Source organism: Carica papaya, chromosome 1 (assembly GCF_054855325.1).
Source record: "Carica papaya isolate Zhongbai chromosome 1, ASM5485532v1, whole genome shotgun sequence".
In the NCBI taxonomy this organism is placed as follows: domain Eukaryota; kingdom Viridiplantae; phylum Streptophyta; class Magnoliopsida; order Brassicales; family Caricaceae; genus Carica; species Carica papaya.
The window spans coordinates 254622-282177 of record NC_142309.1 but is presented as its reverse complement, the minus strand read 5'-3'; the positions used below and the strand labels follow the sequence as shown (position 1 = coordinate 282177).

Sequence of the window (27556 nt, the reverse complement as noted above, 5' to 3'; positions counted from 1 at the left end):
TTTTAAAAAAAAAAAAAGCTGGTTAAAAAAGGAAAAAAAAAAAAAAAAAAAAAAAGCACCGTCCGAAAGCAGGGCCACCACAGAAACAAGGGATGGTGGCGTTGACGGTCAACGCCAGCGTGGCGGGATCTCACTCTGCGGAATCTCCGCCACCCAAGACTTGTCGTATTTCCATTGGACCTCAATTTTCCCCAGCCCCTCTATTTTTTAAAGTTCCTCATTTCCTCGCTTCCCTCATTTTCGTTTTCACTCATTCGCACGCAAATCCCTAGCGGAGGGACTTGTCTTTGATTTGTATGCTTCCGCTTCTCTCCTTCTATGTTCTTGATGCTTTAAGATTCCTTAGATTGTAGCCTTTCTTCCTTTCCATGATATTTTCCTTGTCTGTTGGGTATCTGCTTCGGTTTTTCATGTTTATTTGAGATCTGTAGATTTTATGATTTTTGTCGATCTATTCGTGTATTAAAGTTGTATTTTTGAATCGATCTGTTTATATTAGGGTTTTATTTTGTTGATTTGACGGTGTGTTTGGTTGATCTACTTGTTTTATTATTTTTTTACGATCTGTTTGGTTGTCGGAATTATCTGTCCGTCTGCTATGGTTTCTTCGATGTTGAGACTCGTAATGCGGAGATCTTCGGTGGAAATGATCTTAAACGACTATTTGACTGCTTCTTTCCCTGGATTAAGAGATATAGAATATGTTTGAGTATTTTTAAGAAAATAAACAAGAGATTCAGATTTGATGTGTTACTCTATTTCTTTCAAGAGAAAAAAAAAAAGAAAAACTACTTTTATATTTTCTGTAGTGTTATGGTTAATACATTTTCTGCGGGAATTGACGTTTTGCCTAACTGTTATGAAGGCGCGAAATAGGTTTTATATTGGTAATGAATTTTGGTATCATCCTTTTATTATGCTTTTCTATTCGGGAATCAGCAGTTGTCTTGTGGGTAAAACATAGGTACATATCAGATTTTAGCAACTTAGTTTTATGCTGTCTTCATTGAATTCTCAAGCAACTAGTTAATGATCTTTTGAATATTCCGTTGACTAAGTTTCGGAACTGGAAGACAGTATTTAGTGTGTCAAAGAGATTGTTACCTTGTGACATCTCAGTTACACAGTCTATCTAGGAAAATAGTAATTTGTTATCAACGTGCAGAATTACGTTTTATTTATAAGCAAAGATGTCGCCAACTGAATCATCGCGAGAGGAAAATGTCTACATGGCCAAGTTGGCTGAGCAGGCTGAACGTTATGAAGAAATGGTGGAGTTTATGGAGAAAGTTGCAAAAACTGTGGATGTCGAGGAGCTAACCGTGGAGGAAAGGAATCTCCTTTCTGTAGCTTACAAAAATGTGATTGGGGCTAGAAGAGCTTCATGGAGGATCATCTCTTCCATTGAGCAAAAAGAAGAAAGTAGGGGAAATGAAGATCATGTTACAATAATCAAGGAGTATAGGGGCAAGATTGAGTCCGAGCTTAGCAAGATCTGTGATGGGATTCTGAGCCTTCTTGAGTCACATCTCATTCCCTCTGCTTCTTCTGCCGAGTCGAAGGTCTTTTACCTTAAAATGAAGGGTGATTACCACAGGTATCTGGCCGAGTTTAAGACTGGAACCGAGAGGAAGGAAGCTGCTGAAAGCACTTTGTTGGCTTACAAGTCGGCTCAGGTCAATGAATAGTGGTGCCATTGGATTCAGCCTTCCTTGCATACTGTTTGAGTGCTGTTTTTTGTTGGTTTTAGAATTAGACTCATTTGGATAACTTTTGTTGTCTCTTAATCTAGGACATTGCCCTTGCTGAATTGGCTCCAACTCACCCAATAAGGCTGGGACTTGCACTTAACTTCTCCGTGTTTTATTATGAAATCCTTAACTCTCCTGATCGAGCTTGCAATCTTGCCAAGCAGGTATTTATGTTCAGTTGCTTTTCCCTTTTTTTTTACGTGCTGCCGCTTATAGTTAATGCTTGCCATGATCTTTCTCACTACAAATGTTATCATGTCTACCATGTACAGTTCTGAGGTCAATGTCTTTTTTATTAGAAAGTTCTTGAAGATGGCAAGCTGGTTATGAATAAATGTTGGTTATTTGATTGTTGTAGTAAATGATAATTGTGTGATACTCCCTTACACAGTACCACCTTTATCTTGTGATTATGCTCTGGGATTGAATTATATGGAAGATAATATTATTATGTTGCGTCTAGGCAAATAATTATTTGTTTTTGATAGTCAATTCAGGTATGAGTATCTTTGAGTTAGAGGATATTGTTATTGTTAAGCTTAGCGCCTCAGCTGTACTCAACTACAATCCTGAATGTGAGGTCCAGTTGCATAACACTTGGAGCCAGTTCTCTCTACCCACAGTTGCCCCGGCTTCCACTTTCCAAATAAACTATTAAAAAAGCCTTGTTGGTGTAGCTTAATATTCTTAAGCACATTTATGCCACTTGACATCCTTGGTGAATCCACTAGAAAATGGTAGCTGTCTGCTATTGGCACGATTCACTTGATGAAACTGATATCTTGTGTCTATGCCCTTTTATTGTATTGTATTTGGATGTGTAGAATGATATGTGTCTTTTTCACTTACTTTTCATATTATTCTACTTGGCAGGCTTTCGATGAAGCTATCTCTGAGCTTGATACATTAGGTGAGGAGTCGTATAAAGATAGTACATTGATCATGCAACTTCTCCGAGACAATCTCACACTCTGGACTTCTGACATTACGGTATGGTCCTCCTTCCTTCTTTTTCCTATTCCGCCCTTTCTTTCCCTCATGGCATTTATTTAGAAAGAATAGGTGGATTGACTTAATTGTATCTCACTATTAAGGTACATTGATCAAATTGCACGCTAATAATGCTTTGTTATGGAGGCATCTTTCCATTGGTAGTTTGTTTGTTCCATCTATATATCCAATGGCTTTAGTCTTACAGATTTATGTGGTGACTGGAAATCTTTACCATGTCAGAGCTGACACCAGTGTTGCTCTGTTGATTGGGCAAAATCAATTAGTATTTTGGAACTGACCTAATACTGGGTCGTCTGTACATGGCTGCCCGAGTTATTTTTAGTTATTCTGTTGTTTAATGTGTATGTTGTACGTTTTAGGACGATGCTGGGGATGAGATCAAGGAAGCATCAAAACGTGATTCGGGAGAGGGGGGACAGCAGTGATGAGTTCAATTCATAGGACATGTGCTTTGTACTTTTTCTGTTTATGAGATTTATATAGATGCCATGTGGGTTGTTGTAGTTGGATTTGTTAATGGATCAATTATCTTGAGTGTTGATGGCACTTGGGATTGAAATGTTTCAGTGGATTATATTTGAGCTTTATTTGATGAGATTAATTTGGTTTGACGTCCGTGCCAGCTGCGCGCTGCAGTAATTCGTCTCTCTCTCGCTCCAATTCAAGTTTTTATGATAGAAAGTGGTTGAATTGTAATCCATATGATGTTCAGCAGCCGATAGTGGGTTTCAAAGTGACAAGATTTTAGGCTGTTGAAAGCGTGTTTCTCGGCTGGTTTCTAGTTAAGAGAGTTTACCGGTCTAGAGCTGAGCAGAATTGAGAATCGGACAAAAGATATCTCATTTTGCATGCCGATTGGACGCTTGAGATTTAAAGAATATATATATATATATATATATATATATATGCTTGGGTGACCTATTTGCTTTAGACAGTCACAGGCCAGTGCATACTATTTCCCATCTGGGGATATGTTATCATTCTTATATTTCATATATACTAATGAGCTCGTAAATGCATTATTTTCATAATATGATACCGTAACCAGTATAATTATTGTACGATTGAAGAATGTCACGGACTTATTAATATTATGTTGCCAAATTATATATGGTTAATTATTATGTATAATTTACCCATCAGATAAAAATAAAAAATCTTCTTAATCAATACTCTTAAAAAAATTATATGCTGACTATACTAATAATTAATTATAATAAATATATTTTAGAAGCCCGAGACACGTGGATATATACATGCCATCTATATATACAATCTTTTTTTTTATTAAAAAAAGAAAAACAAAAAGTGGGGTCTTATATTGGAATCTTAGTCAGATTAATATGATGTTTTTTATGGCCACGTAAGCAACTCATCTAAAGCTGACTTTTGTTGCTGATGAATATAATTTATTTTAAGATTAAATTAATATTTAATTTGATAATGGATGACGTAAAATAAACCTTTTCTTATTTTATTTTGGAGAAAACGACACCGTTTACCTACTTTTCCCAATACTCGTTGTTCCGTCGCGCTCGGTTTGTTGCCTCATTCGCTGATGCAGGCCCAGATCCAGACGGTGTAAACGAATTTCGAATGGAATTTGCTTAAACCCCAACTTGCCCAGAAAAGGGAAGCGCCATTAAAACCCCCACTCATCTTCTTCGCCATTTTTTTTTTTTTTTGCTGTCTTTAAGCGTCCACCTTTCTCTGCTCTGCCCAAACACTCTTTCTCACTTGCTCTCCCATGGTTTCCACTACTTCCGTCATCGCCTGGTTTATCCCTCTTTCGCTCTCTTTGAACTAATGCTTGCTTGCACAGACAGTCTGGCACGATTTTCTCATGTCTTTTGTTTTTATGCAATTCACTTTCAGGGGCGCAGGAGAAGACGGCCAGCTGGGAATCGGAAACAACGAAGAGAAAGAATGGCTTTGCGTCGTCAAAGCTCTCGAGCCCTATAATGTTCGTTCTGTGGTCGCCGGTAGTCGCAACTCCCTCGCTATCTGCGATGACGGCAAGGTCCCTTCTCCTATTCAGAACTCCGATGTTATCTCCCGTAGAACATATAATATATAGCATATGTACAAGTATTTGTCGCTTATTGTCTGCGTATGGGTTTGCTTGAACTGTTCTGTGGATGCTTTGACATGGTTATCAGCTGTTCACGTGGGGGTGGAACCAGAGAGGGACCTTAGGTCACCCACCGGAAACCAAAACGGAGAACGTTCCTAGTCAGGTTAAGGCTCTTACAAATGTCAAAATTGTTCAGGTACTTCTCTAACTGTACATTGTCTCTTCTTCTCTCTCTCTCTCTCTCTCTCTCTTCCCAATACTGGATTGATGGTGTACGAGTCAATTTTTTTGTTAAAAAACATTTTTGGATTGTTGATTTTAGGCGGCTATTGGTGGCTGGCACTGTTTGGCTGTTGATGATCAAGGCAGAGCTTATGCCTGGGGTATGTTATCAGTTGTCGGTTTGATTTTGCCTATTCCTTCTGGTAACTTCGTAAATAATGGACTGTTACTGTAAGGAGTTTAAGGCTGTAAAATCTGTGTTTGTGTAATGCAGGCGGGAATGAGTATGGGCAATGTGGGGAAGAACCTGAGAGGAAAGATGACACAGGAAGGCCTTTGAGAAGGGACATTGTGATTCCTCAACGATGTGCCCCGAGGCTTGTAGTTCGCCAGGTGATTCACTCAAATTAATTGCTATATTTAGCTGATTTTGAATAATTTATCCAAGTTCTCTTGCTTCTCCATTACCTATGGTTGGGAGGGGGTGGGTGTTTCTACGTTCTCAGTGATCCAGTGGATTCACACTGGATTAACAGTGAACTATATATCTATCTAAGTTCTGTTGCTTCTGGATTTACAGTGACCTATGGTAATACCCATATGGGGTTGCTTAGGCAAGTATATGCTCAAGTTATCTTTTGAGACTTCCGTCAGCCAAGCTGCTTTCTATTTTCTCTCCAGCTTCTGAAATTGGTTGTGTTTCCCCAAACAGAGAAACGTTCAGACTGAGATGATCTTTCTATATTTAGTATAAGAAGCAGAATTTGGTATTTCAGTAATCTGTTACCTGACCAATAATTGTTGGAACTGGGTTGGAACACCAAGTGGCTTTAGATTATGGGGTTCTCGCTTACCCAGACTTGAGGAAAAAAAATTTCTACAGATACTGACAGGATTATTTTATCGGGCAATTAAGATACTCTGTACATTCCATTAGTTATATATCAATCTTCCAACGAACGTACTCTTTAAACACATATTCTTTGTTGCTTAAACAAGGAGAAATCTTCATCCAACCTGCACTCAGGCGTTGGAATTTTTTTATTTTATTTGTTTTAATTATTTTCTTTTGGAAATATAGCAGCTGATATCCATGTTATGATTCAACAAGTATATTGTTTGGGTGGAAGGTAAGTTAAAATGGTAATCCTCATGAATGATACTACTGTCCCAGAACTGTTGTACATACAGTGGTTGTATGTCTAAATGCAAAACCTTTGTGCTTTCTACTTCCAACTTTCCTTTATGTTTAGCAAAGTTGCAGTTGTCAGCAATTAAAAATTTAGTTCTGCCCTATAGTCATCTTTTGCATGCCTTATTATATATTACCCTTCAGTTGGAAAACTTCCTATAGAAAACTCTTGCCTTTGTTTAGATAATTTGATGTTTTATCAAAATTTTATGGCTGAAGTGTTTAATCATGTGAGACAATGTGTCTTACAAGTGTTCTTGATCACCTGTCTTAAATTGTTTGGCTGCTTGAGATCCTTAGCTCTCTTGTGAATTTCTTCAACTATGTTATCCAGGACTGATGGGTGATATCTTCCTGACATAAAATGTTTGGGCATTGTTTGGTATACTTTTTGTTCACTGTCACTGTTAAAGTATGGAATCTATTCTCCTTAATGCATGATACTTATGAAATCGTTATTTCTCTATGAAGTTAAAATGTTAGTTTCGTTTGTGATTTTTCTTTTTCCTTCCATGCATAAATCATTCATTCAAAGTCTTGGTTACAAGATTTTCGGGTTGGCATGCATATAAATTTCCAGCAACCGTATATTGTGATAAAAATTTCTGGTATGGCTTGACAAGGATTAGAAGTAATATCTCTTAGTCAATTGTATGATAGGTGGCTGCAGGAGGTACTCACTCTGTGGTGCTCACACGTGAAGGGCATGTATGGACCTGGGGTCAGCCATGGCCTCCTGGAGACATGTATTGTTCACTTGATTTTCTTCCCCAAATATTTTCTCATGCTAGTCTGTCTACTTGAACCAATACTGTTAGTTATTTCATATTTGCAGTCAATATCAATGTTAATTAGCTTTTCTGATTGTAGAAAACAAATATCTGTTCCTGTACGAGTACAAGGTCTTGAAAGTGTTAAGATAATTACTGTTGGAGCATTTCATAATTTGGCTCTCCAAGATGATGGTGCTTTATGGGCATGGGGTAATAATGAATACGGACAACTTGGAACTGGTGATACACAGCCAAGATCACAGCCTATTCAAGTTCAAGGGCTCTCTGATCTTACTCTGGTGGGTATTTACATTGGCTATTATTGTGCATGTACGCACATCAAAAGAATTCAATATTAGTTTTTATCTCTTCATCTAGACTGCTAAGAAGCTGATTATAGTTTATTTCTTGTGGTATATTGATCTTGGATGTGAACCCGCATGCATTCACAATAAGAAAAGTGTTTGGGTGGAGTCCTTTTGTTGATAGCATCCAAAGGGTTGAATTTCTTTTGGATTTGGTGCTCTCAAAACTTGGCATGCTTTTTGCCTCTCATATTAACAAATTGCAATATGACATTTTATTAGTCTATTTTTATCATGTAGAAAACTGTTGAACTTCTTCCAATATAAGGCTGAGGGCATGATTGTCTTTTCCTATTATGATCATTATATTTACTCTGATGTTGTCTAGAAACTGAAAAAAACAAGGTCAAATTTGTAATTTTGTTTGTATGCGATATATCTTAAATAAGATATGTGGTGAGAGGATTAAAGATGTGACAGTTACTGCAGAGGTTGGATAAACAAAGAAATGTGATTTTTTTCTCTTGTGTTGCCTCTATTATTTTGAACATTAATATTTCAGGTATTTTGTACATTTTATTGATAGATTGAGCTTTCATTTCGGCTATTTCTATTGGTTTAGCCATTTATTACTACCACATAGTGGATGCAGTATTTATTCTGAGTAAATGCTTAATACTTCCGACAATAAAGTTGTAGAACTATATGCTTACTAGTCCATGATTTAAGTAATTCTGATTGGCATGCTTCCTGTGCTCCAGGTTGATATTGCTGCAGGAGGATGGCATTCGACTGCTCTGACTGATACAGGAGAGGTACTTATAATCTTATATTTGTCTGCGTGATTCCATATTTTGGTAGATTTACTTTTACTTTGATAGTCCCTTGGTCGTGACAATTTTTGTTTCATGTGCTCTTTTGTGAAGTTTCAATTTCTCAGCAGTAATTGCACGAGTCTAAATTGTAAAGTTAATATTTGAAGTATATGCCAATTTCTCACATGCCAATTTTTGCCATCAGGGTGCTTGTAAAAAAGAATATATTCTGTCAGAGTGCAGAAATTTCCTTGGTATCACAATGTCACTCATTTATTCAGGTTTTCCTTTGCTAATTGGTGTTTTTTTAGTGGATGACTAGTTCATTTATTTATAGAATCTTATATCTGCAACTCTTTTTTTTTTTTAATTCTCTTCTCACCACTCACATATACAATGTCAGGCATGCTTCAAATATTTTCACTTTTACCAGTGGATACCTCCCACGTGAACATATCTCATCTGATTTGTTTATCTTTAATGCTGTTAGGTTGCTAAAAAAGCCCTCTGAAAGTAAAGGATGACAGAATTTTTTTCTGAAACCTCGAACTTGCTATAATTTCTTATGTGTTTGGTTTCCTCCTCTGGGCAATCGTAAACGCTTATACTAGCATTAGATGAAACATCTCCTAATTCCAATTGAAGAAAATGCAAAAGTATTTGATTTAACTTCTGAAGAGTATGGTAACCTGGCTGGTAGCAGAAGCAAATCTTTGTTCAACAATATTCAGATTGAATGAACAGCTATTGCCAATTGCTGAGCCATGTTTGAAAAAATATATATTTTCCTTTTCTAGTTCCATGTGTTAAGTTTCCTCCTCATGAAACATCTCCTACTTCCAATTGGAGAAAATGAAAACATATTTGATTTTAACTTCTGGACGGTATGCAGCCGGCTGGTTGCAGAAGTAATATTCAGATTGAATAATAATCACAACTGCTAGTGCCAATTACAGAGCCATATTTGGAAAAAAAAATATATATGTGGAAACTATCTTGGACTCTTGGAATGGGAATTACATTCGACATTTTTCTTTCTTTAGGTGTATGGTTGGGGAAGAGGGGAACATGGGAGGCTTGGGTTTGGTGATAATGACAAGAGCAGTAAAATGGTGCCTCAAAAGGTTAATCTCTTAGCTGGCGAGGACATTGTTCAGGTATTATCTCACAACAATTCTTTGTAAGCTCTAACTATATGCTTTGTTGGATACGCGAAAAATTGTGGGTTTTGGATGATTATTACATGTGCCCTACCTCCTTCAGTTGGACTGAAAACTTCATAGATTACCTTTCTGTGATGGAGAAAGTACACGAATAAAAATTTGTGCTTTTTTAATCTGATGAAATTTTCTTCATACACTTCGGGGTTGATTTGATGTACTTCTCACTTGTCATTTAGGTATCTTGTGGTGGAACTCACTCGGTTGCATTGACACGTGATGGCCGAATGTTTTCAGTAAGTATACTTCACATTTCCTACTAATGCAGTTTTTAGTTGAGTCCTGTTTAGTTTAGTTTCTCCCTTCTCCCATTCTATTCCTTGACCTCCATTACTTTATATATAGGATTGCATAATAACTTATAGTGGAAATAGATGAGAATTCTTGATATAGTATAATTAATTATTATTTTGTAACAATAACAATCTAGCCCATTTGTTATCTTAGAACTACAGAAATATTTCGAGAAAAAAAACTCATTTATGTTCTTGTTATTTCTCAGTCATGTGATTGACTTGTGATATAACTAGACCGAGAGTTGTTATAGAAGGATCAGGTAAGAGTTGTTGAAAAATAATGGACTCTATTATGGTTATATCATAACTCAAGGGCCCTTTTGTTATTTTCAGATAATTTCCGTGGGCCTTTCGTAATCTGCCCAAATTTTATGTCGATTCACTAATTGAATTTCATGATTCCTACCTACTCTTGATTAGTTACGAATCATTTGTCTATCTAAATTGAACATAGAATTAAAAAAATATTATTCAGGTTCCAACTTGTGTCTTATTTCTATTACTATTTCATAGAATTAATATTTTTAGCTGAATGTGAGTTTAAAGAGTGAAGCATGAGAAGCAGATGTGGCTTGCATTGGTGTGGTGTGTGATTATAATGATGAAAATCATGGAATTTACAGTGGTTCTCCTTGGTTTATGTTTTAGCAGAATGTTGGACATGCCAAGTGTATGGGGGTGAAAAAGAAAGTTGAATTAACAGTGCGAAAAACGGTAGCCAGTTGGGCTTAGTGATTATGATATGGTGTGTAGAGGGGATTGCATGCTGTGAAAATGTTTTTCTGAGGGTATTTCATTTTCAAGTGAAGGTTAGAAATATGTCTTAGCAGGGGAGGGGGGTGACTACCAGTCTTTTTTTGCTTCACTTCTGGCACATACACCATATAACAAAAAAGTCAAGCTTACCATGATCATGAGTTAGTCAGTACCACTATAATCATAATTGTGAATTCTCCGTTTTCTTAATCATTTTGGTAATTGGGAGAAAACAATCTGTAACTTGATTCTTATTTGAAAATTGTAACTTTAGGACTAAACTCTCATAGGGAAAAAAGTGAGGTGAATAACTCAGCTACCAGTTCTTTAACGACAAATGGCTGGATGCTTTAGATGATTCTGCCACATTTATCTCATCCTCCATTGCCATTTTGAACTCTTTTTCTTCCTTAAATCATATACCAGTGAGGTGAGTAACTCAGCTACCAGTTCTTTAACGGCAACTGGCTGGATGCTTTAGATGATTCTGCCACATTTATCTCATCCTCCATTGCCATTTTGAACTCTTTTTCTTCCTTAAATCATATAGTCCATGCCTGTAATGGCTTTTTGCTGGTTAAATTTGATCATCTCTGCTGCTGAATGAGTTTTCCCCTGTTGAAATACATATGTAGAAAAATATCGGAGAATTCCTATTCAATTTTGACCTTGCCCCGAGAAGCTTGGTCTCCTTTCTTCACATATTTCTGTTAAATGGATTTTTTGATGAAATATATTATGCATTTTCAGAAAAAAGATTAAAAATGTTATGGACTTGAAAATCAAGGTGGCAGAATTTATTCTCGTTGGTTAGAATTGTTACATGGGAAGGCATATTACCTAATACAGCCTTGGCTTTTGGCCAAATTTCGCGTGTAACATTTGCTTGCTGGTCAATTTAGAGGTTTAGAATATCCAGCTTCTGCAAATTGGAATGTTCTGACTATGGTTAATTTTCTATCGGCAGTTTGGTCGAGGTGACCATGGACGCCTTGGATATGGGAGGAAGGTGACTACGGGTCAACCAATGGAGGTGCCCATAAATATCCCACCACCTATGAGTGTTGGTGACAGTGGAGATGATAACCGCTGGATTGCAAAACTTGTTGCCTGCGGTGGTCGCCACACTTTGGCGGTTGTAGAATGGAAGAGAGACTAATTTAAGCAGTTGTCAAGTAAATGTATAAAAAATGTCTAGTATAAACCCTAGTTTTGCTTGTTTACTTCTGAGAAAAATGAATATTGAGGTAAAGAAGTTAATATAGAACGGACAACCTGTTTGTGTCATTTGGGTAAGTTGGTTTTGTATTTTCTTGCGAATGACTTTTTGTCTTTTAATGATTTATAAATGCACTTCTTATGCCAAACGCAAAAGCACACTGTACATCTCTCAAAATTCGGAGTTTTTATTCTTAAACTCCTAGATAGCTTTTGTGTAAGATGATTATTGTGGATATAGCCTACCATATAAGATGATTATTGTGGAATGTTGAGAAGCTATTCAATTCTCAGAGAATACTCAAAAGACAAAATTTTGCCTGATGATTTGATTAGTAAGGTTGTGATAGCAATTGAAACACATTTAAGTAAATATTTTAGAATACTTGTGTTATCAAGATACTGACCTGCACCACTTGAACAAGTTTGATTGAAATGGGTGAACATCCAATCAAGTTGTTTATTCAAAAGAACAACTAGTAACTGGAGATGATAAGTTTTTCTGTACAAGTATATTAGTAGACAAGACAATGGATCCAGCAACTAGAAAATTCACTCCATGATGGTATAGTTGGACTCTGCGCTATGATTCAGGTAGGGCTGAAGCAGAGGAATCCCAGCTGATAAAGCTGTAAAAAATTAAAACAAGCAATCAAGCAAACGATTACTTGATTAAAGGGGTTTACAAAAAGAGACAAGGGGAATAAAGTACCTTGGTAAAAAATTACAAGAAATCCAAGTCAAAGAACCCCCGAATGAGAAGGATATGCTTGATGGAATGAGATGGAGACGACGACAGGAACAAATATTTTTTTTTTTTTGAGAGAAGAGTAGAGGGGTTAATCGTTTTCTTACTGGAAATGGATAAATGAAAATTGAAACAAAATGATGGATCCAAGGAGAACGAGTGAATAGTTTGATTGATGGAGAGAGAGAACAGGAGGAGACAAAAAGCAAGAAAAGAATTCGTACAGTTTTCTCAATTCGTGCAAAAAATTAACCGTTGGCGTGATTCAAAAAGATAATGAGAAAGAATACAAAGAGAAGATAACAGTAAAGGAACAGTTTACTTGACGGCAGATATGACAAGAATGGGGAAGGAAGAAGAAAAAGCTTTTGATTATTTCTCGATTTATGCAAACATTAATCATTTGTTCGATCAGAAGAAACAACAAAAATAAATGAAAATTACGGCTCTAGAAACGCTGCGAAAGTAAAGGGAATCGAGATAAAAAAACAAATGAAGTGCGATATGTTCAAATCTCTAAACGGTGTGGGATAATTTCTTTATCGCGCGACATGCGGAAAAACAAACGCGATAAAACCACAACCATCTGAGGCATTGCACCAAAAATCAAACGGTGGGTTTGCTGGGTGGATTTTCGGACATAAATCTCTTGTCTTCGAAAACCAAGCTAGAATTTGTTCTCAAATGTGGTCGACCAGTCAGTCAAGGACTAAAAGTCAAGTTGACTCATAAAATCTAAAGCCTTAGGAAACACTACTTAACCTACTAAAAGACGAAACATAAGACAGATGTCACGATCGACGTTTGGGAATCAAATCATTTATCACTCGGGATTTGGTGGGGTGCGCCGGGTCCTTGCAGCAGTGCAACGCACGGACGACGCTTGAGGAGCCCAATAGCAAGCTATTGTTACGGCACCTTCCCCTCAAAAAACTAATTTAAACTGATAAGAACAGATACTACACTTGATCTTAGCCAAAAGGCCGAGAAAGGTATAAGTTGCTGTTTATTCCGAATTTTCCTTTTAACCTTTGGTTTTAGCTCCACAAGCTCTCTCAGAATCCATGTGGGACAAAAGCACCCCTACACTCTTCGTACATAATTGGTAGTATAAACAGACCAACTTTAATCCTATTTTCAGTAATTTAAAATAAAGAAATTAATTTTTTTTCTCATTCTGCAAATTAATAAAATATATGTATAATATTATTACATCTAATAATTTTTTAATCTCATGTTTCCCTTAGTGTTATTCGGGTTGTCATTAAGATTAGTGTATGCTAATTAAGGCGTCCACAAGATTTTCACCCTAACCGAAGCCGAATACTTCAACTTCATTATCAAACTTCCTTCTTTACTTGCAAGCAATATATATAAACCACACCAATACAAATGTCAAGTTCCTTTTCACATAAACATCTATATGCATTATAAAAAGAAATATACAACAGCTAAATAGTTCTATTTTTGCATTAAACAAACTGAGCACAAGCATTTGGAAAGTCCACCGCCAACCTTATCAGGTTAATATCATTAACTGACGCCACCATAACCAGGTCCATATCTGCTATTATACATTCCAGCATGCAGGAGTCCCAAATACAGCAACTGACTTATGAGTGATATAATGACGAACGCTTCTAATGTTTGCTGTGAATCACCAGAGTAATTGTTTAATCAGTAAGTTCAAACTTGGAAGGAAAAGCTTGAACATTAGCCAGTTTTGATTGTGGCCAATTATACATTTCTAATGAAGTTCTTACCAAGCGTTTTCCCCTGTGTCCTCCTAATATGATCTCTTTGCACACCAAACTGTATCAAGTAAAAAAATAAATGGATAAAGGAAAGGGTACAAGAGTGCATTCTGGTTCAGCTTATAATTCTTTTTTTGTTTTAATCTTAGTTATCCTTGTGAAAAGTGTTGAGAAAGCAAACATATACAGGATCCTATATAGGATTATATTATCGTGAAGATATACAGAATCCTATACAGGATTATATGATTAGAGAGAAAAGAAATGCATACCCAAAAGCCAGAGAAGTTACGGCTGAGGATATGAGTGCTAAAGGACCAGCACTAGCTAAACTCTCAGTTTTCCATGCCCGAAAATGGACGAACCCAGCAAACACTGAACAAGCTCCAACGGCACTAGCTATAAGTGCAAACATCAAAAGAAAGCTCGTTGACGTATTCCCTCCCAAATCTGTGTAAAAGAAATTGAGCCAATCAAAGCACGAACAACGTTAAAACCCAAGTACAGAAAACCCGCATCAAGAAAGAGATCAGGGAGAGATCTTACGAGGATGGTTTTGTTCACCATTGATGTACTTGTCAAGAGACCAACCGGCTAATCCAAGTATAATAAGGTGCACAACAGAGTTTACTACTAAAACATGACCAGTTAGGCCCCTTCCAACTCTTCCAATCGCCATTGATTAATCAAAGATCAGCAAGCAAAACGGTGGGTTTTCGTTTGAAGAACTAGCTCCAGAAATGCAGACAGCGTGATCATGATAAAATTTTGGTCTGTCCATAAATCTGATGAAAAGAAAAGATTGTTTTACCTTCTATTTCTAGATTAACAGACATGACCGTCACTGTCTTCACGTCGTCTTCTCTTGCAGCTCTCGAATCTTTCAGGTTGATTTTGTAGCCATGAAATGACGAGTAACTCAAGCCAATGATCAATATGATTACGAAGTTTTGGTGTAGACTCTGGGACAGTTCTTGCCACGCGGAAGACATGCAGGGATCCACAAATAAAGGTATCTAAACAACCAACCAGAAATCAACGTGTTCCGATAAAGAAAACCTCTGTCAGGCATTTCATCGAACAGTTTTCGGTTACCTGTAACATACCGAGTGTAGTTCGCAGACATAAATATCAAATGCAATCCCAGTTTTTCATCAGCACCTCCATTAACCTCTTTGCACTCTAAAAAAAACCTGCTTTGCGTCCAATATTCCAATGGCCTAGTAATTAAAACTACGCTTTACATTCTATGTGAACAAGCATGGAGATTGTACATAATTGAAGACTTTCTCTGCAAATCGTAGGTTCCCATGAGTGCATGAGCATGTTGAGGGTCCATTCAATTCTCTCATGGAGTTCGACCCAGAATATCTTCGTAGTGGATTTGCTTAAAATGGACATGGATTTTCACTTAACTCAAGAAACCGTGATTATGCTTGAATACCGAAATTGAAAACGAAAATTGTCGAACAGCTTATCTGATCAAGAGTGATGAATTTGATGCAAAATGGAACTTGACAAGACTGTTATAGAACACAAACCGTTACAGTATCTCTATTCCATATATATATAGATATTGATGTATACATATATTTGCCTTCACTTCGAGAGAACAACGGCGAAACAAGAAAAAAAAAAATTTGGACCATTTTTCGATCGACAATCATGACAAGAAGAGGGAAAATAAGAAGAAAAACCTTTGAACAAAGCAAATTGTTTGCTTGAGAGAGAACAACAACGGCGGAACAAAAAAGAAAAAAATTTGGACCATTTCTCGATTTGTGCGTGTCATCCTTGCGCAGGGGCCATGCTAATCTTCTCTGTATCGTTCCAATTTTATCGGATGTCTCCGGAGAGACATTGACGGTCGCGGGGATAGACTTATATAAAGCTTAGATTTTATTTAGCCCTAAACACTGTGGGACGATTACTGTGGGCGTTTATAAATTCGGCCACCGGCCGACGCAGACAAAATCGAATGCGAAAAAACAGACGCTATAACCACGTGTAGGTTTAATTCCCGTTGTTCGCCCGTAACATGAATAACTAATAACTAATGGAAGATGCCCGATACCAAGTTCTTCTTTCTTCTTCCACTTATGTATTATATCTATTTTCCTTAATAAATGATTTGCTATGAAAAGATTTTTTTTGTGAACGTGTCACAGTTAACCCACTTACTATGGCGCCCAATGATCAAATTCTCACTATATTTCTTCCTTTTTGGACTTCTTCCAACCATCTGAGTTCCAACCCGGGCCAGGATAAACTTCTCCAACTGCATAATTTCATTGCGTTCGCGGCGCCAACTCTGGTCCAAGATTCATTAGCTCCTCAGGAAACGGTGGTTTGCAGGGTGGATTATCGGACATTCTCTCGTTTTCAAAAGCCGAGATAGAATTTGTTTACCTTAAAGGTCGACGAAATCTTTGAAGAACAATGTAGGACCAAAAACACGACGACCACGGCGCGTTGAGTAGGTTCAATCGGGAGGAAAAACAATCCAAACAATCGTCCTGAATAAAGCAAGTGGCTTCACTCACCAGAGAGAATAAACTACCCAACAAATGCGTCCCAAAAGCCCCAACATAATTTTAATAGCGTTTTGGTGGGGTGCGCCGGGTCCTTGCAGCAGTGCAACGCACGGACGACGCTTGAGGAGCCCAATAGCAAGCTATTGTTACGGCACCTTCCCCTCAAAAAACTAATTTAATATCATGTGAGTCGATGACCCACGTATCAGATATTAAACTGATAAGAACAGATACTACACTTGATCTTAGCCAAAAGGCCGAGAAAGGTATGAGTTTGATTTCCTCCGCTTCACTTTTTAACATCCCTTATTAACTCGATAATCTCTCTCGTAGACGATGTGGGACAAAAGCACCCTTAAGCTCCTCAAATACGAAGTACCGCGTTCCTTTTTTTAACTCCACCATCCAACAGTCCTCTCACTTATTAATTGAAAATCATATCGAAACCCAAGCGTATTAGGTTTCTTAGAAATTAAATTAAACAAATCTCTAATTCAAATTCATGAATTATACGAATATTCCTTCTTCTGGTAGGATTGTAAGTATTATATACATATATTATGGGCATGCATTTCCTATACGTGTACACACTTGCATCCAATAAAAAATGTATATGCATATATTCATGCATGAATCTATCTATATATAATAGCATATATCTATCTATATATTTGTTCAAATCATTGCTTTCAAAATTTATTACACAGCCGACTTAAATATCAAAATACAATCCAGTTATCATCATCACCTCCATAAACCTCTCTTCACTCCTTAAAATCTCTGCTATGCATCCAATATTCCAGTCGCCTCGAAATTAAAACTACCCTTTTTTTTTTTTTTTGCAAACGCTGTAAAGATCACGTTCTACGTGAACAAGCATGGGTATTGAACGTAATTCAAGACTTTCTCTGCAAATTTTAGGTTCCCACAAGAGCATGAACATGTTGAAGGTCCGTTCAATTCTCTCATGGAGCTCAACCCAGAATACCTGAGCACTGGCTTTGCTTAAGATAGACATGGGTTTTCACTTACTCAAGAAACCAAAGATAACTTGGTTGATAATTATGCTTGAAGACCGATTATGAAAAAGAAAAATGCTAAACAGCCTATCTCATCAACAGTGATGAATTTGATGCAAAATGGAACCTGACAAGACTGTTATATAACACGAACCATTACAGTATCTCTCTTCCATATATATATAGATATTGATGTATATGCATATATTTGCCTTTATTACCAGCTATATTTGGCTTTATCACCAGCTATATATACTAGTATGTTGTATCCTAGATTATAGAACAAAGTCATAAGACCCAGGCATGGTATGCGGGGGTTCAATGAAGAGAAGCAGAGAGCTCAAAACAAGAACGAAGATGGAGAATAAAACGAACGATTTACAGGGATCAGCATGTTTTCTGACGAGTCTGATTCCTTCTTCTTGACCAGTTCTGGACGAAGTGTCGTCCAGTTGGAGGGTAGGGTGCGTGAAATAGCTGTACATTATCCCTGTAAAAGCTGCTCCTAAGTGTGTCCTGCGCAAGTAAAATGCAACTGGGTTGGGTATTAGTCAGTGCAGAAGTAGAAAAGAAGAGGGTAAGAGGAACATTACCAGTCATCAATGGGACCAAAGTGGCTTAAGATGAAACAGAGACCGGTGATAATCATTGCCTTCTGGAACAATTTGTCTGAAACTTCTTCCTTTGTGGTTTCATCCATGTTTTGTTTCTGGTAAATCAGCCAAGATCCTATTATGGCGAAAACTGGTCCCTGCACATATATTAGACTTGGCTGAGTGTAGGAAACTACGATAACCAAGTTACAATTCACTGCCCTTCACATAATTCATTCACATAAACTTGTTCAGTGACAATACAAGTAATGGTAATACTCACGATAAGAAAATCTAAAAGAATTAAGTAACGCATCCATTGAATAAACTAGTTAGCTAATTTAACTAGTACTTCAACTATAAGGTAATGAATTGCTAAAAAATTATAAAGTCTTAAATTGGAAATTCTCATACAACAAATAGTCAAACTTACTCTATATGTATATATATATTATGAAGAGGAACATGACAATTAGTATTAAGAATTGAACCAAACACAACACAAGAAAGTTGAAGAAATACAACATAAGAGGAAGGAAGAGTAGAGGACTTACAGTTCCACCAACACTTGGTGCGGGTGTGTGAAGAAAGCTCGTTAAGTTTCCGGAGATTCCTCCGAGTATATATATCAAGAAAAATGTGAATGAACCATAACCTCGGCAAACTTGAGGTCCAAAGGTAAAGAGAGACCAACAGCCAAGAGCTACATGAACAAGTCCGGAGTGCTGTACATATAAAATATCTATAGTAAGTGATTTCCTTGTAATGATTTTAGATTAACAAGAAGAGAAATAGACTGAGACACAGACCCAATTTGTCAATCTTGTACCAGAAACATTGGTGTCAATAGCCTCCACCATTCTCCAACCATAATCAGATCATTTATCTTTGCTCCATATAATAATGGCAGTGAAAGGAGCTCAAACTCAGCGTTTTTTACAGGACTGGCTATTTGAAACAGAAACACTGCAATGTTTATCGAGGCCAATATACCTCTGCATAAAAAATTATTAAGGAAGAAATCAGAAATCTTCCATCATCTCAGATTGTGGAAATGACAGAAGTAGTAAGATGGGTCTGTGATTTTACATCAAATAGAGATCAGAGATTTCATCATATTGATCCAAAGCTTGAGGCAGATTCTTCGAATGTCTTTGGCCATCCATACTTCTTAGCATCCGGAAATTTTTCAGTTCCTTCTCGTCATTTGTCTGTGAACCACTGCTAACATCCAGTGGTAATTGATTCCATTGAGTCATTTGATCATCAAATATAGATGATACATAATCCTCCAAATTTACATCAGAATCTACATTCAAAAATTGAGAACCCATTATTATGTCACATATTACCAATAAATTGAATTCACGACAGTGTAAACACGAGGAATAAAATAAGTTACCATCGTTATTAAGTTTGTCAAGATAATCATTGAGAGTTTCCAGCTCCTTCTCTGCCCTGTTTCTGACACTTGGTTTAATTTGCTGTACCTCCCAATTAGGAGAACCGCAATGGAGTTTCCTAAAATAAGAGTCTAATGACCTGAGCTGCTTCTTGTTACTGGTATTAGACTCCAAGGCATACAGAATCAAGCACAAATTTTCTCTATGAGAAAAACTATCATGAACCAGGGCTCCTTTTGTTATTACTCCTTGAATTGAAAGGGCATGATGTTTATATGGCATTTTGTAGTATACTGTCATCAACGCCATTTGGACCTGAATAAAAGAAGAGTAGTATTCCCCATTAGCCTCAAATTTCACATGTCCAGAAATTTGAAACAACCCATTTTTGTATATCTACTATTTTTTCTTCTCTCTTGCATGCCAAATACAGAAAAAGAAGCCAGCTCTGTGCCAAAGAAAGAAACAGAGTATGTTCCGCTTTAACCAATTGAACACATAATAGAATTGACACATTTCAAGAATGAGAAGCTATACACCGATAACAACACAATCATTTTCCTCACATAATCAATCTCCTGTAGTCGGGTTTCGGGTGTATAAACTTATAAAAAGTAATGAAAGGAGGAAAAGCTAAAGTTGGTTTTATTACTGAAAACATAAGTAGCCAAATACAGAATCACATCCAATCAAAGAAGAAAGTAAATGTACCTGTAAAGTACAGAGTAAAAATGGAAGATTATAGCCGGGGAGGAAGAGGTGCGAGAATGTCCATGAGAGACCACACACAGTAACGAAAGAAAAGTTATTATTATAACAGCTGATAGCTGATAGAGACAGACGTCTTGCTTAGGATTTGATCAAACAAGCAAAATCTCTCGAGATCCTGCCTTATCTTTGTTGGACCACTCATGTTTTGCCACGATCACATCCCTCGTTCTCTCTCGATTTTAATTTGCACCCAGTATTTTCTCGAAGGATTTGCTTTTTCTTTCCTATTGGTTTCTTCGTTGCTCGTAAATATCAAACTTTTCAGGACTTCAAACCAATTTCCAAAAAACTAATTCTTGGGTGTCCATGGATGTAAGAAAATAGTTGTGAGTCTTAACGTTTTGAGGTAAATAATAGTGTCTTAAGTTACACGTAACTTGGCAAAAAAAACAAATTAGGAAACTCGTAAGTTGAAAGTTTATGTATTTTCGATAGAAAATTGTGTTGGTAAATTGTATTGTGCTAAAAACGTATACGTCGTTTGTGATAATTTAGCATTTAAAACTCTTGCGATGAATCACGAATGAGAAAATTTAGAGACGAAGATGAAGAATGATGGAATGAGATGGCGGTTCTAAATGATCGTGGGAACTTAGAAAATTTTATTTTTTTGTTATCTATTTTTTTAGTAGTTGAAAATTTATTTTTATATATATTTTTTTAATATTAAAGTGATATGTTATAAAAATTTTAATAATTTTAATCAGTTAAAAATAAGTGGATTAAAAAATATTTAATTTTTTTTTGTAGGAATCCAGAAAAACCGATAAAAATGACGGTGAAGTATATACTAAATTGTTTATATCACAATTTATAAAATATAAAATCTAGGTAGACATTTTAGTACGAATTAGAAAAGAAAATTAATTTAAATAATTATGTAATTAATAAAAAGCACATTTATTTTTAATTAGTTAAAAATTAATAAATTTTTAATGAATATAAATAATGTAAAGCTGTTTCTTTAATATTTATAATTTTTTTTTCTTACCAAATTATAAAAAATAAATAAATAAATAATAGAGAAGCACCAAGTTTCCCCGGTGGACCGGGATCCGGAAACCGGGAACAGCCAAATATTTGGCGCCGAAATAACCCTCCAAAATTTCTAAATTCCAAATCTTCCCCGGAAATTTATTTATTTATTCTCAGATGTCTCCCGCCAATGAAGAAGATACCAATTCGAAAAGGCAAGTAACGTAAACATTTGCACTTCTTCTGTGCTTTCAGATTGAGGACGACTCCTTTGTTTTTGCAACAATGGCTGTTTCTTCGGGTTCTGAATCCAAAAACAAACTGGAAAGTGGCAAAGTGAGGAAGCGCGCTGAATCTGCTGGAGTTCGCGTCGTGGGAGGCAGAATCTATGACCCCCAGAACGGGAAGACTTGTCACCAGGTGAGTCATTGATTAAGTTCCAAATTACCCGTCTTGTTTTTGTTCCGTTTTGATCTGGTTGGCGAGAAAGTTAAAGCAGGCGGAGGATATTATAATTGTGTTTAGAGAGCTAAGTTTCTTCTTGAGACCGATTTATTTATTGTATGAACGAACGGGCTTAGATTTTTTGTTGTTTTTCTAGTAATGCGTCAATGATGTTCGTTTCCCGTTTTCTTCTGTCTGGTTGATTATACAGTTGCGGAAATGAATTGAAGTTTATATATATATATATATTGAAATCCTGGAGTTTAGATTCTTGACATTTCGAGATATAGATATTCAAGAGGAATTTAAATTCGGCTGAGAACTTCCTTTATTTTTTTTTCTATTTCTTTTCTGGCTTAGTTGCGTTAACCAATTCATCATATTGAATTTAATGGCCTTGATTAAGTGTTATTTCTTCGTCTAGCGATATCTAGGGATGAGAAATTTCATTCATATAATGTTTTAACCTTCAGTGATAGTTTCTTGTTATGAGTAAACTATTCTTTCATTTTTGAAGTGCCGGCAAAAAACAATCGATTTTTCTGCTTCATGCAAAAACCAGAAACAGGACAAACAATGTCCCATCAAGTTCTGTCACAAATGCTTGTTGAACAGGTTAGAAACTGTAGCTAGCGTACTTCTCTCTCACGATGTATATAGTAGATTATTGAGGTTGTACGTAATGGTTTTAGCAATAACTTGGTTGGTTTGAAATAGATATGGAGAAAAAGCAGAAGATGTGGCACTTTTGGATGACTGGAAATGTCCCAAGTGCAGAGGCATTTGTAATTGCAGTTTTTGCATGTAAGTACGATTAATGAAGGCTTTGTATCACTAAATTGGTAGTGCTAAGGTGACTCTTATAAGGGTAGTTGTGGTGTGTTTACAGGAAGAAAAGAGGACATAGGCCTACTGGTGTACTGGCACACAGAGCCAAAGCTACTGGGTTTTCTTCTGTTTTAGAAATGCTGCAAGTTAAGGGGCCTGAAAATATTGATCAGGACAAGCTTGCTAGAGAAATTGGCGCATCACCAAAGAAGTTGATTCCCACAAAGAAGGTTTAACATGCATTCCTTTTCTGTTTCTTTTCTTTCCATTTTTCCCTTTGTGGTGCTTTGGTGGTTGAATCTAATTATCTTCTGTATTGTCATACGGTGCATGTTGGTGGTTAATTGTGATTATCTTCTATATTGTTATACTGTGCATGTTTGTGGTTTTTACAGGAGTCCGTGGCTACTTCTCCAAGGAAAGCAGGAAAAGAAAACTCTTTTGATGAACAAAGTAATTCAAGCTTAAAAATGCGGAATGTAACATCAATTTCAAATGAAAAGAAATCTCTGAAATCCCAAAGAGAAGGATTAAAAGAAATCCCCAATTCCAAGGGGGATGATGATGCAGATTTGGAGAAACCTAGCCCAAAGCGGGTTAAGGTTTCTAAGGAAACTCCTAGGAAAGATGGGAAGAAAAAAGAAAAAAGACGTGGTGATTTTGCAGAAAAGAAAAATAATTCGTTGAGCGGAGGTGGTGTTAATGATGTTGAGATTCCTGGGGAAGTTATCAAGGAAGAAAAATCCAACCTCGTCAAGGAAGTTTCTGATGGAAAGGCAAAGAAAAAAGGAGATAATGCGGATGGTTCTAGGAAAGATGTGAAGAAAAAAGAAAGCATTGGAGATTTTGCAGAAGAGAAAAATTCATGGAGCAGAGATGTTGTTAATGGCGTTAAGATTTCAGGGGAAATTTCTAAGGAAGAAAAACGCAAGCTTGTCAGGGAAGTTTCTAATGGAATGACAAATATGAAGGGAGATAATGCGGATGGTTCTAGGAACAAACGGAAGAAAAAAGAAAAAGGCAGAGGCGATTTTGCAGAAAAGGAAAATGATTCATCGAGTAAAACTTTTGCCAATGATGTTAAGGTTTCTGAGGAAATCTCTAGGGAAGAAAAACCCAAGTTTGTCAAGGAAAGTGATTCGAAGACACGGGTTTTGAAGAATAATTCCTTGAATTCTTTTAAAGCAGAAGACAAAGATGGTATAAAATTTTCCAAAAAAGAAGGCTTAAATGGTGTAAAAAATGATAATCTGGAAGCCAAGCTCAAGGGAGTGCCAAAATTGAAGAAGCATGCAGTTGAACTTAAGAACAAAGAATTTGATACTGACATTCAACTGCCTCAGGGTGCAACCTCAGTGACAATTGGGGGTGTTGATGTACCTCCTGAAGATGTTGGAGATGCATTACAATTCTTAGAATTTTGTGCAGCTTTTGGAGAGGTATATAACTCTAATCTGTTAATGCGTGGAATAATGGAATGCTACCACCTTGAGGTTTATGTAGTATTTTATTCGTGTATAATTTAACCACCTTCTGAGCAAATAAATGATAAATTATTATAATATCAATCAACATCTGACTGTGAATTACCTTGGGGTTAAGATACTGAAATGATCCTTATTTCATGTTAATTTATGGTATATGTTCACATAAGTGAAAATGGTGCTCCTCTTCCCTTTATTGATTTCTCTAAATGAATCCTTATGCATGTCTGCATGCTTTATGAGCAATGTGTCAAAAGGGCTTTGTAGATGAAGTTTAATTTTTTTCCTTTTATATTGATTATCTAATAAGTTCGGCTCCCTTTAACCATAATTATTGCTTTTTTTCATGGTTGGTGATATTATAGGTTCTTGGAATGAGGAAAGGACAAGCTGAATCTGTGATTAGAGAGTTGATTCGCGGAAGATCTACTCACCGGCTACAATATTCCTCAAATGTCCAAATTCACATTCAACTGTTGTCTTTGATACAAAAGGACAAGGGAGAAAAGTATGTACATCAGCACCTGTTTATGAGCTTTTCTTTCAGTTTCACAGGAATCATAGACAACTGCTGTCATTGTTTAGGTTTCCATCTTTGACACCAACTGCTGGAAAAAGATCTTGGTTGCAAGCTCTTGGGCAATGCATATCTGAATCAGAGTTTCAATTTAAATACTTTTCAACAAATTGCTTTAATAAGGTTGTTGATGGATATGAGAAGTTAGATGCTTCGAAAAAGCTTAAACTTCTGAACTTCTTATGTGATGAGGTTCTTTGTACTACGTAAGTAATACTGATGAAGCTTCTTTCTACATTGTCCTTAGTTTGTAGTATGATGATCAAATGCTTGAAATATGATCTCTCCATTCTATATTTTTCTTTGTGGAACTTTAATCTAGAGCCTTAAGGAATTGGATTGACGATCAGAATTCCAAGTTTGGTAAAAAAGAGAAAGAAGCAAAAGCCAAGGTCACTGCAGCAAGGGATAAGGTAAGAGTTCAAGAGAGGTAGTTCTTATGGATTCAGATGTTAATCTTGATGTGATATTCACTTCGGATTGGTTTTTCTTCTCTTTCATAGGAGAAACAATTGAAGCAGAAGTTGCTAGACGAAGTTGCCAAAGCTATTATTGCAAAGAATGGTGCTCCTTTAACAATTCCTGAGCATGAAGCTATTGTTTCACAAATAAAAAGAGAAACAACTGAAGCTCATGCAGAAATGCTGGAGGCAATGGGCCTGGTACCCAAAAGTATGTTACATTGCTTGTGCAAAAATATGTTGAGATAGTTTATCTTTCCAAATGTTTCAATTCATTGTATCTAAATATGCCATTAGTAGTCACTAACGTGGATAGATGAATGCTCCACATATTAGATAGGGGAACATGTTTATGCTGATGTGTAAATGATTGTATTTCATTTAAGACATGCGTTATCTTTGTTCTAAGATTTTGTGACGCCATCTGACTTTATGCTTTATAAGAAGAAAAAACCACTAAGTTGTTTCTTTGTCTCAATTTTTTTTTTGTGGGCTCTAAGTTTCGAGCCTAAATCGTGTTGTAGTTTGAAGACAGCCAAAACTAAATCTGGTCTATTTGCTTAGTTATGGGGAGTTGTAAGAAAGTACTTAGATAAAAATAGAATTTTGAAGACCAAATCTAAATTTAATAATGCTTGCTGGTTTTAATATAAGAGTATTGTTATTTTTTATGTTTGCGGGACAAGGAAAGTTACAAGAAGCTGAGCACTTTATAAATCTAGGTTTTAGTGTATTGGTTTCAAAGTGGTTTCAGGTTTGAGTTTTTTCCACTAGTTATTTTAATATGTTGGATATCTCTGCATATGTAGGCCGGGGAGATTGAATAATTTCAGTTAGTATTTGTCCTTCAAATTTTGTAGAAATTTATAACATTTTTCCTTATCTTTTTGAAAATATGTTTTTACCATTGTTTCTATCTATCATTGTAGAGCGGCAAAGGTCTGACGCTGTTAGAACAGAAGCTATTCTCTTGGACACTAGTGGTCATGCTTTCTGGAGATTAAAAGGCTATGATGGTCAATGGAACATTTTGCTTCAAGGTTAAATTGCATTTGGTATTTTATTGTGTGGATGATCATGCGACTTTATGCTCATCATAATTTTTATCAAATGAATAGATGTTGGAACCTGTGATGCACTTTCCCAGAACGAAAAGTGGTTCGCATATGATGCTGAGCAGAAACAAGAAATTGAGAAGTACATATCTTGTGTAAGGTTAGCTTATTGTAGTTTTACAATGTGAAAAGTGTGGCCTTACACATTCAGTTTTTGGCTTTCTTAATGTTTTGCCTTCTGTATCATCATTGTCTTTCAGAAATTTTAGATTAATTTTGTTAATTGTATTAGAAATTGGATAACCAATTATTATGTCCTTTGTATGAGTATGGAATATTCTTTTGCATCTTCTTCATACAGCAACTTATGCCGCACCTGCATATTATGGTATTGTGATCATAACTTGTAGTTTGGTATAGAATGCTGGGATTCACATTTTTATGGTTCAGAAATGAAAAGTGAATGTAGGTTTTATGATTCTTTCACTTGATACCGCAATATTCTTCCCATGTAGAATGATGTTGCAATTTCTATGTTAGACACCCTTCCATTTCTAGTTTAAATACCTTAAGAGATAGGTTCTAATTTTTAAGCAGTGGTGTTCCATCTTCAAGTAACTCAAAGCTAATTATGCAAGTGATTGAAACATCAAAATCACAATCTCGTTCTACATGAGCGTCTATTAATTAACTAAAACAAGTAGAATGAGCGTCTATCAAGTCAAAACATCTTTCACATGCAGTTACTTTACCTTAAACTGTTGTTTACTCTCCCATAACCAAATGTTTGCATCAATCCATGGCATATGAATTTTGCTGACTTGGTAGCTCTTGGTTTCTGTAGTTTCTTTTAACTTGATTATACTGTTTATCTTTTTAATATCCTTTCACGCCTACTTTGCAGAAAGAAAATGCTTCAGGTCCAACAAGTTATCGACACACCTCCAGTTTCATGTGCAGAAGCAAGCTCGTAGGATGTTTTAGTCGATATTCGGAATCATAGAGATGAGTAGTGGTAAAAGTTGAGGCAATGTAAATTTAGGTACAACTTATGCAGAGATGATGGTGATTTTTAATTACATACCTGCAAAGTTCAAAACCAGATATATAATCTGAAATGAACTCAAGAGGGTTAGTTTGAACAAGTAAACTTTGATTGGGATGTGTAAATGGTGACCTTGCCTTTTTGGCTCAAGTGAGGAATGCTTCACACTGTTTAAGTACTCTCCTTATGATATGGTAATTGTTATTGAGTACTCAGATTGCCTTGTACT

The 27556-nt window shown here is 36.2% G+C and overlaps 5 protein-coding genes, 2 non-coding genes and 1 pseudogene across 9 annotated transcripts; 3 read left to right on the top strand and 5 right to left on the bottom strand.

Annotated features, from left to right (window-relative positions):
- Positions 1-134: 134 nt before the first annotated feature.
- LOC110807257 (general regulatory factor 3) lies at positions 135-3376 on the top strand. The gene is made up of 5 exons (XM_088210488.1): positions 135-294; positions 1166-1676; positions 1793-1915; positions 2625-2741; positions 3125-3376. Exons 2-5 carry the CDS (start codon positions 1191-1193, stop codon positions 3188-3190), a joined length of 792 nt encoding a protein of 263 aa, XP_088066614.1. The 5' UTR covers positions 135-294; positions 1166-1190; the 3' UTR covers positions 3191-3376.
- Positions 3377-4314: 938 nt separating this feature from the next.
- LOC110807256 (ultraviolet-B receptor UVR8-like) lies at positions 4315-11792 on the top strand. The gene is made up of 11 exons (XM_022032331.2): positions 4315-4541; positions 4641-4785; positions 4925-5035; positions 5162-5222; positions 5336-5454; positions 6914-6999; positions 7124-7325; positions 8093-8146; positions 9190-9303; positions 9546-9602; positions 11386-11792. Exons 1-11 carry the CDS (start codon positions 4513-4515, stop codon positions 11575-11577), a joined length of 1170 nt encoding a protein of 389 aa, XP_021888023.1. The 5' UTR covers positions 4315-4512; the 3' UTR covers positions 11578-11792.
- A 940-nt stretch (positions 11793-12732) lies between these two features.
- On the bottom strand, positions 12733-16101 carry LOC110807236 (membrane protein PM19L-like). The gene is made up of 5 exons (XM_088210458.1): positions 14950-16101; positions 14685-14866; positions 14411-14588; positions 14148-14196; positions 12733-14034 (listed from the first exon to the last, which is right to left on the bottom strand). The coding sequence occupies exons 2-5, from the start codon at positions 14815-14817 to the stop codon at positions 13918-13920; spliced, it is 477 nt and encodes a 158-aa protein (XP_088066584.1). The 5' UTR covers positions 14818-14866; positions 14950-16101; the 3' UTR covers positions 12733-13917.
- Positions 13222-13380, bottom strand: LOC148269040 (U2 spliceosomal RNA; annotated as a pseudogene).
- LOC148269039 (U6 spliceosomal RNA) lies at positions 15895-15997 on the bottom strand. The gene has a single exon (XR_015815900.1). It is a non-coding gene; the product is annotated as a U6 spliceosomal RNA (small nuclear RNA).
- A 645-nt stretch (positions 16102-16746) lies between the features above and the next one.
- Positions 16747-16942, bottom strand: LOC148269038 (U2 spliceosomal RNA). The gene has a single exon (XR_015815950.1). It is a non-coding gene; the product is annotated as a U2 spliceosomal RNA (small nuclear RNA).
- Positions 16943-17800: 858 nt separating this feature from the next.
- LOC110807234 (Rhomboid-related intramembrane serine protease family protein) lies at positions 17801-20547 on the bottom strand. 2 transcript variants are annotated; one of them, XM_088210081.1, is made up of 7 exons: positions 20399-20547; positions 19687-20002; positions 19374-19593; positions 19114-19279; positions 18839-19009; positions 18285-18442; positions 17801-18226 (listed from the first exon to the last, which is right to left on the bottom strand). In XM_088210081.1, exons 2-7 carry the CDS (start codon positions 19994-19996, stop codon positions 18079-18081), a joined length of 1173 nt encoding a protein of 390 aa, XP_088066207.1. In that variant the 5' UTR covers positions 19997-20002; positions 20399-20547; the 3' UTR covers positions 17801-18078. The 2 variants fall into 2 exon arrangements, with proteins under 2 accessions (XP_088066207.1, XP_021887996.1); XM_022032304.2 differs by having other exon boundaries at positions 17801-18207; positions 20399-20546.
- A 968-nt stretch (positions 20548-21515) lies between these two features.
- Positions 21516-27538, top strand: LOC110807212 (uncharacterized). 2 transcript variants are annotated; one of them, XM_022032262.2, is made up of 12 exons: positions 21516-21853; positions 22395-22492; positions 22595-22681; positions 22767-22935; positions 23101-24144; positions 24555-24697; positions 24775-24972; positions 25089-25179; positions 25270-25438; positions 26157-26267; positions 26346-26437; positions 27187-27538. In XM_022032262.2, the coding sequence occupies exons 1-12, from the start codon at positions 21719-21721 to the stop codon at positions 27283-27285; spliced, it is 2436 nt and encodes an 811-aa protein (XP_021887954.1). In that variant the 5' UTR covers positions 21516-21718; the 3' UTR covers positions 27286-27538. The 2 variants fall into 2 exon arrangements, with proteins under 2 accessions (XP_021887954.1, XP_021887955.1); XM_022032263.2 differs by having other exon boundaries at positions 21518-21853; positions 26346-26442.
- The last annotated feature ends 18 nt before the right edge of the window (positions 27539-27556 follow it).

Coding starts and splice junctions, on each gene's coding strand:
- LOC110807257 (XM_088210488.1), top strand. CDS start 1,191: ATGTCGCCAACTGAATCATCGCGAGAGGAAAATGTCTACATGGCCAAG. Junction 1,677..1,792: donor TGGCTTACAAGTCGGCTCAG/GTCAATGAATAG, acceptor CTCTTAATCTAG/GACATTGCCCTTGCTGAATT. Junction 1,916..2,624: donor CTTGCAATCTTGCCAAGCAG/GTATTTATGTTC, acceptor TCTACTTGGCAG/GCTTTCGATGAAGCTATCTC.
- LOC110807256 (XM_022032331.2), top strand. CDS start 4,513: ATGGTTTCCACTACTTCCGTCATCGCCTG. Junction 5,455..6,913: donor CGAGGCTTGTAGTTCGCCAG/GTGATTCACTCA, acceptor ATTGTATGATAG/GTGGCTGCAGGAGGTACTCA. Junction 7,000..7,123: donor CCATGGCCTCCTGGAGACAT/GTATTGTTCACT, acceptor TTCTGATTGTAG/AAAACAAATATCTGTTCCTG.
- LOC110807236 (XM_088210458.1), bottom strand. CDS start 14,817: ATGGCGATTGGAAGAGTTGGAAGGGGCCTAACTGGTCATGTTTTAGTA. Junction 14,589..14,684: donor TGGTGAACAAAACCATCCTC/GTAAGATCTCTC, acceptor TCTTTTACACAG/ATTTGGGAGGGAATACGTCA. Junction 14,035..14,147: donor GACACAGGGGAAAACGCTTG/GTAAGAACTTCA, acceptor GGTGATTCACAG/CAAACATTAGAAGCGTTCGT.
- LOC110807212 (XM_022032262.2), top strand. CDS start 21,719: ATGGCTGTTTCTTCGGGTTCTGAATCCAAAAACAAACTGGAAAGTGGC. Junction 22,682..22,766: donor TGTAATTGCAGTTTTTGCAT/GTAAGTACGATT, acceptor GTGTGTTTACAG/GAAGAAAAGAGGACATAGGC. Junction 24,698..24,774: donor CAAAAGGACAAGGGAGAAAA/GTATGTACATCA, acceptor GTCATTGTTTAG/GTTTCCATCTTTGACACCAA.
- LOC110807234 (XM_022032304.2), bottom strand. CDS start 19,996: ATGGCGTTGATGACAGTATACTACAAAATGCCATATAAACATCATGCC. Junction 19,010..19,113: donor TATTGACACCAATGTTTCTG/GTACAAGATTGA, acceptor TTATATGTACAG/CACTCCGGACTTGTTCATGT. Junction 18,208..18,284: donor TTTGGTCCCATTGATGACTG/GTAATGTTCCTC, acceptor TTACTTGCGCAG/GACACACTTAGGAGCAGCTT.